Source organism: Salarias fasciatus, chromosome 10 (genome assembly GCF_902148845.1).
Source record: "Salarias fasciatus chromosome 10, fSalaFa1.1, whole genome shotgun sequence".
Taxonomy (NCBI): Eukaryota; Metazoa; Chordata; class Actinopteri; order Blenniiformes; family Blenniidae; genus Salarias; species Salarias fasciatus.
In genome coordinates this window covers 27,796,147-27,810,002 of record NC_043754.1, presented here as the reverse complement: position 1 = coordinate 27,810,002, position 13,856 = coordinate 27,796,147, and the positions used below count along the sequence as shown (strand labels likewise).

Below are 13,856 nucleotides of genomic sequence, written 5' to 3'. Positions count from 1 at the left end.
AGGGACAGCTACCTCTCGGGGTCGAAGAATTCTTAAACCTCAGTTCCCCAAAGTTGCTATCAAAGATATATAAAATATTATCAAAGGTAGAAGATGAAATCTTCCTTCCGACCTTAAAATGGGAGGCTGACTTATCTAACAACTTTGACCAAAATGCGTGGTCACAAATATGTTTAAATACTTTCAAAATGACAAAGAATTCAAATATACAACTAATACAATTCTGCATAGAATTCACTATACAGGACGAAGGATGTTCCAGATGGGTCTATCACAATCTGATATCTGTTCACATTGCAATGATAACATGACTGACAGCTCCCTCCATGCCTTGTGGTCCTGCTCACCAGTGCAGAGGTTCTGGCTTCAGGTGTGTGAAGACCTGTCAACATGGTTCACTGCAACATCCCTGCAACTCCCACACTGTGCCTTTTAGGTGATTTGGGTGAAATTAACATGTCGATAAACTCTGTCTACATGGTTCTCACCATCTTGTGCATCGCAAAGAAAACTATCCTTGTAAACTGGAAATCCAGAAGTAATCTGAGTAACAGGCAGTTTAAGAGTCTTTTATTAGATCATATTAGCTTGGAGACGATGTCTGTCTGTTCAGAGGATCAATCAGCTGAATCTGGTTCCCTCTGGTCCCCTGTGATCAGCTCCATCACTTAAAGGTATAATACACGATTTTGATTTCCGGGTGGATCACCTAAATAATTGGTGGGTCTGTTTGTCAATCATTCTGACGAGCTGCTTTCGTAAGGCAGTTCTACGTGCTTGCGCCCAATCAGCTTCTCCCTTTTGCGCACGCGCATTCAGAGCGTTTATGTAGCCGGTGAGCTTCTGAGCTAGTACTTACCGATGGCGAGTCTGACATAATGAAACTGTAACTGTTTCGGAAAAAAAGCTTTATTTATGAGCGAGGCGGATCGCAGAAACTGTAAACAGAGCCGTGCACGCCGGAGAAGAGGAGATCGCGCTCGTACACTTCCGCGTTTCCTGGGAGAAGCAGGAGAGCCGGGCGGATGGTCTGGCGCATGGCGTTGTTCAAAAAGTGAGTAACAGACTTGGGACTTCGTCTTTTCGAGAAAATCGTGTATTAGACCTTTAATGTCAGGGGAAGATGAGGGCCTCTCCACTTTGAGGGTCGGTTGTTGGTGGGGGGGGCCTGATGGCTGCGGGTGGTTGGCGCGGTCTGGGCTGCTTCGCTGGGGGCTGTCTTCGTGTTTGGTTTGGATTGGGGGTTCGGGGGGGGGGCGCCGGTTGTTGGGGCTGTCTGGTGGCGGTGGGCCGGGGCTCCGGGGGGCCTGGGTCGGCGGGTACCGGTTCATGTCCGGGTAGCCGGGGTTTCCTGGGACGGGTGTGGCTGGGGGCCCTGGGCCCTGGTGCCTGGGGGCTGTCCCCTTCCATTGGGGTAAAGGGGTTGGCCTGGTTGGGGGGGCCGGTCGGCTCGGGCGTGCTGCCGCAGCCTGGGTCGGTGCGTTCCCTGGGGTCTGGTTGCTGCCCCGGAATCCAGGGCATCGGGGTGGGTGGGTGGGGGGGTAGGCGGGGGGGTGGGGTGGATGGGGGGTAGATAGGGGGGTGGTGGTGGTGGGCTGTGGGGGTTAGGGGGGTGGTGGTGGTGGGTGTGCGTGTACATGCATGTGTATATGTGTGTGGGTGTGTATGTGTGAGTATGTATGTTTTTGTATGAGCGGGTATGTATATATGTGTATGTGAGTGTGTGGGTGTGTATCTGGATATGTATGTATATGTGTGTGATTGTGTATGTGTGTGTATGTATGTGTGTGTATGTTTCTGTGAGCATGTATGTATGTGTGTGTGGGTGTGTATCTGTAAGTATGTATGTCTGTATGTGTGGGTGTATATGTGTGGGCGATTGGAGGTATGTATATGAGGAGAGAGTGCGGTGCCCTGTGGGGGCACCACTCTCACCACCCCCCGGCCCGGTGGGCCTGGGGGTGGTGGGCCCTGGGTCTGGGTCCTTCCGCTGCCCCCTGTCTGTCCTTACCTCCACTCCTCCTGATGCATGATGGGTGTGTGCTTCTTGGGTCAGTGGCTCTCTGGCCATGGTCGCTGTCCGCCCTGGTCCTGGGGGGGGCGGGGTGGCGCTCCTGGCCTGGTCCTTCGTCCGGGGGCTCCTGGGTGACGGGGGTGCTGCGGCATCCCCGGACCCCCCTCTCCCCCCGCTCTCATGCACACACACATAGGGCAGGGGTCGGCAATTAGATTTGGCGGCGGGCCACTTTTGGGGGGCACTTCAATCGCGGGCCAAGGGGTCTCCGGGCTAGCGGACTGGAGAGAGGGGGGGGGGGCGGGCGTGTTTCACGCGATTGCATTCGCGCAACAAATGACACCGTGCCGCGCTTCGACGCCCGAGTTTTATCGCTGGTGTGTGAATTCATTCGCGGGACGCGTCACGCTGGAACAAATATGCAACACAGAACATCCTGCAGAAACATGACAGCTCCTCATCACCGCCTCCTGCAGCAGCAGTGGGCAGGACTCTTCTGATGTTTGTCCCACAGTCCTGTGTGCACCCAGCTTTCTGTGTGTATGTGTGTGTGCACGAGCGCGCATACTGATCGATGGTGCGGGTTTTGTTCATTTTTGTTTTCATGACTGTTTTTACTGTTCAGCACTTTCATGAATATGATAAGTGCTTTTACAAAAAATAAAGATTGAGATGCTCCGCCTGCCACCGTCGCGGCTCTCTAATCGGCATGAGGAAGTCTGGTCAGCTCCGGCTGCAGCGAGGCGCCGGCATCGCCTCTGGCTGCATGCTGCCCTCCGGAGGCGGTCTGAGCTCGGTGAGTTCCAGCGTCTTCTGCAGGAGCTGCCCGGACGGCCGGTTCCAGCGCTACTTCAGGCTGACGCGGTTTCCACCAGAAGCGGTGAACAAGTGAGATCGCGCACGCCGCTCGCCTTGGCATCATGCCAACTGTCCTGCGTGGTCAGAGCCCTGCTGCCCTCCGTCAGCACGTCCGTGAAGACCTCCACGCTGACAGGCTGTCCTGGGCAAATTCTCTATTTCAACCAACTCGAGCAACGAGCGATGGAGCGGCAGGTGGCGGGCGGCAGCGAGTGGCAGTGCAAGTCGACAGGCGCGCCGATTTTTCCCTGGAAACGCCCGCCGCTCGCCGCGCACTCACTTGCGCTCTATGTTCACTAGACGAGGTGCCACTCCTCTTTATTTTTCAGTGACAAACCGGAAACCACAACTAAACAACACATCTTTCAAAGATTGTCTATTGCAACACAATGACAGATATCGCACTCCAACAGGGGTGCGTGCGTCCATTGGAGGGCCCGGGGTAATGCGTGGGTTTGTGCACGCGCGTGTTGGAATCCTCTCGCGGGCTGGATTGAACGGTTCGGCGGGCCACATTTGGCCCGCGGGCCGTTAATTGCCGACCCCTGACATAGGGCTTTGGGAGGCGGGCTTATCAGGTAGGGTGTGGTGGAGGGGGCCGTCTAAGTGGCCCCAATCACTGCACGCTTCAGTGGCTCGCCTCTCAGTCTTAATTGCACTTAGTCATCTAACACAACCAAATACATACAAACACACATGTCGGGGGGTCTTGGCACGCCGTGTCGGGGGTGGGGCTGTTCAGGTAGATGGGACTGCTCATTTGGCCTCACTCGCGGCACGGTGTGGTTACTGCCCCTCAATTTTAATCGCAAACAACATATACTCCATCAACACTCACGAGGCGAGTGGGAGGGATGGGGCAATGGGGTCTTCTGCGCCCCCGTTTCCGGGTTCCTTCTGGTGGGGGGCCGGGGGGGGGGGGGGGGGCTGTTGTTTCCCCACAGGCCTGGGGTTTGGACCGACTGTGGTTTGGGGGGCTGCTGGCTCTGCGGGGTGCATACCTGTCTGCAGCGGTGGGGTTTGGGGGTGGGGGCGGCGGTTGTGGGTGGCGGGGGGTCCTGGATGTGGGGTCCGGTGTTCCCTTGCCTTCCGGGAGGGTCTCCCACAGGACATGACGGTTGGATGACGTGGGAATGTGAGTGTGTTTGGGGTAGGATGGACTGTGTGTGTGTGTGCATGTGTGTGTGTGTGTATGTGTGTGTGCATGTGTGTGTGTGCATGTGTGCGTTCTCGTATTTCTATCCTTGTTGGGGCCAAATGTCCCCACAAGGATAGCAAAACGTGGAACGACGTGCCTTGTGGGACCTTTTTCCGGTCCTAAGTAGGAGAAACAGTGTTTTCTTGACCATGTTGTTGTTACTGAAAAAAGTAAAAGTGCAAAAACATTTCTTTAGGGTTAGGCTTTGTTGTGGTGTGGGTTAGGGTTAGGGTAAGGGTCAGGGTTAGGGGCTAGACATGAATGGGAGTCAATGGAAGGTCCCCACAAGGATAGAAATACGAGACTGAGCGTGTGTGTGTGCGTGTGTGTGTGTGCGTGTGTGTGCACGCACGCATGCGTTGCATGCGTGTGTGTGTGTGTGTGTCAGTGTGAGTGAGTGGGTTGGAGTGCTGGGTTGGGGCGGGGGGGAGTGAGGTGGGAGAGGACAGGGTGGGAGGGGTGGGTCGGCGGGTGGATGGGCGGGGCGGGGGGGGGCGGTATGCCCTAGATCTCGGGGGGCGTGGCCGGAGCGCTGGGGGGTGTACTGGCCTGGGGTGGGGTAGCCGCCCGTGTGGGCTGGTTCTCCCGGGTGGGTCATGGCCCTCCGCCTGGGTGGGGGGTCGGCTCTTGGGCTCTTGGGCCTTGGGCTCTGGGCCCTGCCCGCCCCGGGCGTCCGGCGCCCGGGGTGGACCGGCTCCTGCCGGTAGTGGCTCCGCGGGGCCTGGGCCCCGGGACCGCCGGGGTCCCCGGCCGGGGCTTTCCTCTGCCCCGTTTCTGGACCGGAGCGGGGGCGTCTGCCTGGGGGGGAGGCTTGGATCCAGGCTCTGTGATGACCGCCGGCTGTCTGGGCTCTGAGGGCCTCTCTGGCCTGCTTCTGGCCTTCTCAGGGGTCAGAGGTCATATATGCATGTTCACTATCACCATCACCATCACCATCATATTCACATGATCACGCTGATCTTTAATCACTCTTCACATACTGGGTTACCTTGTCTTCTTGTGGTGGTTAGACTAATGGTGGTCTGTAGTAGCCCTCTCTTGTTGCACACCCCGAGTTTACTACTAGTTACTGCTAGCTCTATTCTCACAAAAAAAAAAAGGTTTGTGGTGTCTTTGCATTTCCTTCCTTCCCTACACCTCTTTTTATTTTTGTGGCCTGGTCTGTTCACTAATATGGTTCGTCAGGGGGAGATAAAAAAAAAAAATTATATATACATATATGTATGGTTCTGTCAGTTTTTGCGTTGGTTGTCGGCTCTGTTTTGGTGTTGTCTAGATTGTTGTTGGTGATGACGATTGTTGGTGATGATGATTCTTGGTTATGTGTGGTGCGTCGATAACACTGTTTTGCATCGTGAATGTGTACATAGGTTGTGCCCCCCCCCCGTTCTCCCTCTCTTTATCTTTCTTTCTTTTCTGTCTCTCGCTCTCTGAGTGTTTCCGTCCCGGTCCTGTCCTCAGCCATGCCGGACGCCAGTTTTAAATAAAGGCAGCAGCAGGAGGAGACTCAGTCTCGTCCTGCTGCTAACATTAAAATCTGTTCAGATAGTAAAAGGCTACAATCATACAATATTGCACGCCCAGCTGCTGAACAGGACAGGGGAGAAAAAAAAAAAATCAATGCAACACTGTACATGTTTATAATTAACAAAAACATTGAAGCATTTGCTTTTAATTCAGCTTTTTTTTTTTAACAAAATGAAATAAGATTAACATAAAATGCAATGATTTACTGTGTAATTCAAACAGCTTTCTTTTTTAACAAAAATAATATATTTAATTCAAAGAGCTCTCTTTTAATTCACAATGAACTGTTTTTTTTCCCACATATTTTTAACCTGAGTTACACAACACACACTCGAGAGCCCCCTCTCCATCGCTCTACATCAGGGGCGTCACACTCGTGGCAGAAAGGGCCGAGTGGCTGCAGGTTTTCGTTCCAACCAAGCAGGAGCACACCAGACTCCACTCATTTCATCAAGTTAGTTCAGTCTGACCCTGCATTTAGTTTCCTTGCAATGTAACATTGCGTTACATTATGCTTTATTAAGGCAATAAAAAATATTTTTCTTTTCTCAACCTGCAGCTGTACATGGACTTTGATCATGTTTTTGCCCCTTTGACTGGTGGTGTAGTGACTAAATAATGAAAGTAAAGGTGCTTTCACACGTTAGTCTGCTAGAGTGGATCGATTGCTCCCAGAAGTTTTTACAAATTTGCATTTCTGTTCGGTTCCCACTCACAACATTATTTATGCAAATGAACCAACCAATACGTACCCCGGCCCATTTGGTGGCACTGTTTGTAAAATACTGTGCTTTGGATGACGTAGATTTTATTATCGCGGCTGGAATCGTGTTGGAATAAAAGGCACTGCTTTGGAATGGTTCAGGTCATATCTTACTGGGAGACAGTTCTCTGTAAATGTCGGCTCTTTTTCATGAGCCAAAGCTAGGCTTACGTGTGGAGTTCCCCAGGGCTCTATACTGGGTCCGACTCTCTTTTCTTTATATTTGTTGCCACTTGGCTCAATTTTTAAAAAACATCAAATTTCCTTTCATTGCTTCGCTGATGATATACAGATCTACATGCCACTCACATCTGAAAGTGGTTCATCCCAGTCTCTTCAAAATTGCCTGAAGGAAGTGAAAGACTGGCTGAAATTTAATTTTCTGAACCTAAATGAGAACAAAACTGAAGTAATTGTGTTTGGTGAACCTGTTCCTGCCTTTGACCTCGGAGTTCCTCACAGTTCTTGTGTAAAGAACCTCGGCGTCATCATCGACAGTTCTTTTAAGCTAGAGAAGCAAATCAGTGCTGTGGTGAAAGCCAGCTTCTTCCAGCTGCGACTGATCGCCAAAGTGAAATCCTACTTGCCCTCTGACCAGTTGGAAAAACTAATTCATACATTCATTACGGCACGTCTGGAATATTGTAATTCCCTACATTATGGTCTGGATGCTTCATCCATTCATCGCCTACAGCTGGTACAGAATGCCGCTGCTCGCCTCCTCACAGGGAGAAGGTGTTTCGGCCATGTTACTCCTGCGCTTCAGTCACTTCATTGGCTCCCTGTGTCTTTTAGAATTCAATTTAAAATTTTACTGTTTGTATTTAAATCTTTGAATGGTCTGGCCCCTGAATATTTGTCTGAAATGTTGTGTTTGTACCTCCTGTAAGAGCCCTGCGGTCATGTGACCAGCTGCTCTTAACCTGTCCCCGATCGAGACTGAAAGCCAGAGGTGACAGGGCGTTTACGGTCGCTGGACCTAAACTCTGGAATGAGCTCCCTCTGAACATTCGTTCTGCTTCAACTGTCGAGTGTTTTAAGTCTTTGTTAAAAACACATTTATTTGCTCTGGCGTTCAACACAAGCTGAGCTGGACATTCTTGTAAGTTATTGTTTTTAAACTTTTGTATTTTTCCTATTGTTTTTTTTTTATGGTGTTATCAACATGTGCAGCACTTTGGGCAGAGTTTTCTGTATTTTAATGTGCTATAGAAATAAACCTTGACCTTGACCTTGACCTTGTAGATGAAAGCGGATTGGTCAGCATGTGAAACGGGACAATTCCCGTAAGAAAATATTGAGACGTGTTTAATCCTAAACGATGAACTACGTTCTGCCAATGTTCTCTTCAACACCAGAACACTCTACGGTTTTTTACGGTAGATGTGCTTCGTCCCCTTAAGTGCAGACTCGCGATGGGAAGCTGCCCTCCTCTCACGCGGTGGAGCCTGTCTCGATCCCGTCCCGTGTACCCGCGGTCCTCCGTGGCGGGCGGGCCAGCCTCCCGGCGCACGCCATGACGTGGGCAGCGCGGAGGGAAATCCACCAGCCGCCGCGTCCGGACCGCGGGTACACGGGACGGGAGGGAGGGAAGCGGGCTACGTAACACAGCCGGACCGAGGCCAGTTGTGTTCTCACCAGCCCGCCAAGGGCCAGCGCACCAGAGTTCACTTGGAAATGAACCGAACCGTATCGAGAGCCCCTCCAGAAGGCGATCTTGGTACGGTTCGTTAGTAACCGCACCAAAACAAGCTGGTCTGCCTTTACACAGGACCAAACGAACCGTACTGGCAGGTGAAGCGGACCAGAGTCTGCTAGTGTGAAGGCACCTTGAGTAGAGCGCCACAGCCCCGTGAATACAGCCCGGCTGTTAATGACAAGCATTGACGTGGGCTACAAGGGACGCTCTTCTGCGCGTGCATCCACCATGTTTGTAAACATGCAATCCCTCTATGTTTCCCTTTGACCTCAGTCAGACTGAAATAGTGTTGATGCTTCCAGCCTGTCCCTGACTCCGTCGCTGCTTGACACGCCATGCTCTCATTGTTTTGATTAAAACCCGGATGCGCGCTTAGCACCCGCCCACTTCACTCCTTAGCCAATCATGACACGTGACTCGCCCGCTGTCATATTTTGAGAGAACTCAATTCTCCTGCCGCCCAGCTCACAGTCTGAGGTAGATTAAACTTTGAGTAAGGTGGCCATTTCATTCTGAGTAACGGTAACGGCGTTATTGAAACGCCGCATTACTTACCCTCGACAGACCGTGGCAGCCAACATTAGCCAGCTTTGAGCATAGTCCAATTACAGCAGACCTTGCCTAACCGCCCCAATTCAGCAGCTAACGTTAGCACAATATTACTACCTAGCATAACATTACCATAACATAGTGCAGGGGTCGGCAATTACATCTGGCATCGGGCCACTTTTTTTTGGGGCACTTTGGGGGGGGGGGGATTGGTGGATGTGCGGCATACATCCGTGGATCGGGTGATGGGGGGACAACGGTGGCGGCTGAGGCATGCATCTGTGGACCGGGGGGGAGGACCATCAATTCGGGATGCGTGCGTCCGCTCCAGGGCGTGCGTGCCCACGTGTGTTGGAATCCTCTTGTGGGCCGGATTAGACGGTTCGGCGGGCCACATTTGACCCACAGGCCGCTAACTGCCGACCCCTGACATAGTGACTTCTCGAACGCCAACACTTCATGGACCTTAGGTTTGGATAAGAGACAACGATTCACCAGAAATTACCCTCGCAGCTGACAAATTCAAACAGTTCTTATGAATAAGGCCATTGGTGCTCGAGTGGCTGGTCCTCCAATTTTGTCACAGTGATCTTTTCTCCTTCACGGTCCTCTCTGCTGTCCATTTTGTAAGCTTCTTCTGGCTTCATCCTGCAGATGCTCTGACTAATTCTGACTGATTGGCGAGACGGCAGCCATGTCATGAGCGTCTTTCAAAATTTACCGTGACCCGGAAACCAGTTTTCCACACAGCCAAAAATAAATGAATAAATAATATATATTTAGTAACAAGCTTTATATACATATATAAAATTAAACCAAGGAAGATTTCAGACTTTTGGCCGTTATATGTGGCTATAGCATAGCCTTAAGCATAACTGTGAAACATTTCACCTCCCAAAGACACACAGGCAGCTCACAGCCAGTGTTTATGTTACTACAGCCCCCCCCCTTCTTCGAAAAATCCCAGAATGCTCCGGCGCCTCTGAACCAGGAGCAGAACCAGGCTGGGTGGACATGTCCAGGAGCTGAAAGGCAGCTGGAGGACGATGGAGGCTGTCTGGAAGATCCTCCCTGCTGCGGCGCTCCGGGAGGCGGTCAGGCTGAAGCGGCGGCGCTGTGGGAGGGGGGGGGCTGTTTTACCCACAGGGCTCTGCGGTAAAACAGTTCCTGGTGAGAAACGGCATGGCCCTGCTGCTCCATCCGCCGTATCCCCTCCATTCAGCCCCGTGAGACTTCTGTCTTCCCAAGAATGAACACGGAACTGAAGGGGCGGAGCTTTGATGACGTGGAAGAGGTGAAAAAACAATTGAAGGAAGCTCTTAAAGCTAGGGTTGGCGATCTTGGAAAACTAGCGTTAGCATGTAGCATCTCCCCAAGGCTCCGCCTAGCTAGCTCCGCCCAGCTCCCACCCCATTGGAGGAGCTCCGTTGGCAGCGGAGACGTTCGTGGCGCGTGCGGTGTGCGCGGCACTTCCGTGGGCAGTGCGTTCCTGGTGTAACCTGTCCTCAGCGCTTCGTTTCTTCGTTTTTCTTTATTTGCACAACGCCTAGTTATGGCGCACTGAACGGTGAGTAAACCCCCAAACATTCGTCTCTGCCGTTCTGCAACGACGCTCCGTCCTTCTACGCGCACTGAACCAGGGTCAGTGCACGCGTACAATGTACGCGCAGGGGGCAGGGCGAACGGCGAAGGGATTTGATTGGTTTAAAAAAAGGTGTCCCGTCAAGACTATTGGTTGCTGTTTGTCCCGTTTTCCTCCTGCTGTAGATCGCGGATATTTTCCAAACTACTTTAAAAACACGCTATGAATCGCTTCCCATTGGGTCATAAAGATCATTTTAACCAGTATTTAAAAAAATGTATCTCATTCAGATCGCCAACCCGAGCTTTAAAGGGTCCATTACGCAGCAGCATGCTGACTGTTCTGAGCAATGGAAATCCCGGCTGCAGTGCTGGATTCAAGCCGAAGGAGAGGACTGGGAAGGTGACAGCTTTGATTAAATGTGAAAATAAAAAAATAAAAAGTTATAACCACAGTCCGGTTTCTTTCCGGTACCCTCAAGTGTGTGTGTATATCTATACATATATATATATATGTATGTATAGATATGCATGTATGTGTGTATATATATATATATATATATATATATATATATATATATATATATATATATATATACACACACACACACACACACATACATATGTATATATTACATTGAAAAAACTGTCTAACCCCGGTGGTATTGCGTCTCCTTCAAGCTCGGGTCCAACCTCGGGTTCTTTGGCCAATGGGAAAGGGGAATAATGTGTAAATGACCATCAGCTCTCCTTGGTCTGGAGCTCCATGCAGGATGTGGCCCGGTGGAGTGAGGATGATGATGAGGAAGGTGAGGGAGCAGGCTGAATCTCCACAGCAGGAGCTGGTTCATGATCTGGATACAGCCAGGATCTCCATCAGCAAGAACAGCTGATCTACTGTAACATCTGGATGGAAGACTTCACTTACATCTGGAGCAAAAGTTCCTTCATTGAAACATCTGGACCATAAGCTCCTTTACTGTGACATCTGGATCAAACTTTTACTGTGTGGAAAAAAAAATTACATCATGGGAAAGTTTCTTGATGCACAGTGCCCACACCACAAAACGCCATAACAAGATCACATTTTATTTGTAGTGCACTTTACATTTCAACAAACCCAAAGTGCTGCAAAGCAGGACAGTTAAGGTTTCAAAACTAAGAGGATTTCCTGAAAGACCTTTTTAAAGTGGCTAGTTTCATTTGAATAAGCATCAGTAGTACAAACCCTCAGGTGGTCCACAGCCCCAGGTAGCACATACACAGGTATCTTGTTTGATCAAGTCAAAACAACACAAAATGAAACAATATAATTGCTCCTATATTTTATTTATTTGGCTGGCTTGTATCATCCCATTTCTCACTGTAGCAGCTCATGAATTATACAGGTTACTCTGCACGTTCATCAGAACTGAAGAACATTTCAGAAACTCATTTGCACACATTAACATTTAAAATCCAACAGTGCTGTGAAAACCACACGACGGACTCAGAGGAGAAAAGGAAAAAGGTGATTTTTTTTTTTTTGTGTTGAAATCATGAAAAAATGAGAAGCTACAACCCTATTTCTTTGGAAATGGGAGGCAGCAATAAAGCCAGCTGGAATGAGGATTGTTTTCAAATGGTGTCATTTTCCAGTCATTGGAAGAAATCAGATTTATTTGCTGGTCATTCCCATTTGTCACTTCGTACTATTCTCGTTACATTTCATCCACTATTTCAGCAATTCAGCGAAAGTCAATGAAGACCAAGATGCCAGCGGCGACTCAGCGCTGCTTCATGACCACCAGGTTCTTCAGCATGTCGAAGGAGTTTCCGTCGGGCTCCACAGACACCAGGCCCTGCTCCCTGCTGTGCACCTGCAGGAAGCCGTTCTGATCCAGACCCACCACCTGGGCCTCCAGGCCGTCCTCGCTCCACAGACGCACCTGAGTGCCGCTGAGAACAAAACAAAACCACACTGCTCAACACAGCCCCTTTTCACAGTTCCTGTACGGTTCAGGTCTGGTCACTTCGGATCGGATATTGCCAGTGGTGACGTGATAAGGGTGACGAGCCGTGACCAACCGCCACCATTTTCAGCCCTGCTGGCAAGCAGGGACCACCGGTACTGAGCCGGATATGGTAGGGCGGGACTTGAGCACCCGTGTCTGCTGATTGGTCCGTGACATGTGCCACTCTAGCTAGCCCGCGAAGCAGCCAGCCATCTGACGATCTGTTCCACCGGTCTCTCCGCGACAACCCCGCGAACCTTTCCAGAAAGTCTACTGAACACCGGTCTTCACGGGAGGAGCAGCGGCTGCTTTCCATCACTGCAGAGGAGGTTCAACGCAACCAAACGGCGCCGTTAGAAATGGAAAAAAAAAAAAGAAAAAAAAAAAAACACCGCAAATGGAGGTAAAAAAGGGAAAAAAAAAAACACCGTCGTCTCAGAGCGGCTGCTCTCCGTCGCTCCAGACCCGGTCAGCACCGCGCAAAATGCAAGAAACTGAGGAGACGCTCTGTGGACTGCGGCTGAGGTGGAGATGATGGTAAGTTTTAAAGGACCTATATCATGCAAAATCAACTTTAAGGTTTTTAGTATGCCCCAAAGTTGAGTTCCCTTTAAAGCAGAACTTTGCAACTTTTTTACCTCAATAAATGTGTTTCAGAATCCCTGTGGGGGTAAACAAAGACTTGTCCCGGTGATTCTCCGGTCCCTCCACTCCCCCCGGGGTCTGGGTCCTGAAAACAGCGCTTGCAGTTTCAGAGGAGCGACCCGACGACATCTGAGAGAACAAACCTGCTTTACGGCGCTCAGACGGGAGGACAAGGATAAAAGCTGTTGGAGTGTGATATCTGTCGTTGTGTTGCAATAGACGATCTTTGCATGATGTGTTGATTGGTTCTAATTTCCGTTTGGTAACTGAAAAATAAAGAGGAGTGGCGCCTCCTCTGGTAGACGTGAGCGCGAGTGAGTTCGCTGCACTGAGCTGAAAGCATCTCCGAGTGTGTTTGTTTTCCAATAAGTCTGAGCGTGTGAGGCAGGCATGTCTGCGACAGAGGGAGCGACCGGAGGAGGCAGCGCGAGGAACTGCTGCTGCAGAAGATTTAACAGAAGCGCGTAAAACAAACATGAAACCCTCGCTAGCGTTAGCAACGCCACCCTGAGGGGCTCACGGATGGCAGAACCAAAAAGACAGAAAAAAACTTTGTCTAACGAGCGGAGAAAAAGGACACGGGAGTGGGACGCTCTCTGCACGGGGGGGGGGGGGGGGGGGGGGGGGGGGTGATGCGGAGGACGTTTACGACAGTGAGTTTTCACAGGAGACCAGTAGGGGGAGTGCTAAAGCAAATCTTGCATAGTTCTGCTTTAAAACCACCCCCAAAATGTTATTTGCCTTCATCCAGCATGTCTGAGTGATCTCTCTCAGTCTGCTGCTCTCTACAGCAGCCCCTCCCTTCGGGTAGAAAACAGCTCGTTTGAAACTCTTCAAACCTAAGTACGTCACAAAGTTGACCTCCTCCCACCACTCTTCTCCCCCCCCACCCCCCCGCAGACAACACCCCACTCTCCTCTGACCAGCAGCAGCTGATTCGCATTTTCTACCATGCAGTGATCCACCACTGAAATCTGAGGTTTTTGTCTAAAATTTGTATCCACGCAGCGCGCTAGCTGGTTAGCATT

General features: G+C 50.7%; 1 protein-coding gene across 5 annotated transcripts in view; it reads right to left on the bottom strand.

Annotated features, from left to right (window-relative positions):
• Window positions 1–11,691: 11,691 nt before the first annotated feature.
• The window catches only part of hlcs (holocarboxylase synthetase (biotin-(proprionyl-CoA-carboxylase (ATP-hydrolysing)) ligase)), a 50,563-nt gene continuing 48,398 nt past the window's right edge, over window positions 11,692–13,856 (bottom strand). For all 5 annotated transcript variants that reach the window (XM_030100945.1, XM_030100940.1, XM_030100942.1 and 2 more), the window contains one exon: window positions 11,692–12,127. In XM_030100945.1, the coding sequence (XP_029956805.1) occupies window positions 11,956–12,127 (172 nt within the window). In that variant the 3' untranslated portion in view covers window positions 11,692–11,955. The remainder of the gene's footprint in view (window positions 12,128–13,856) is intronic.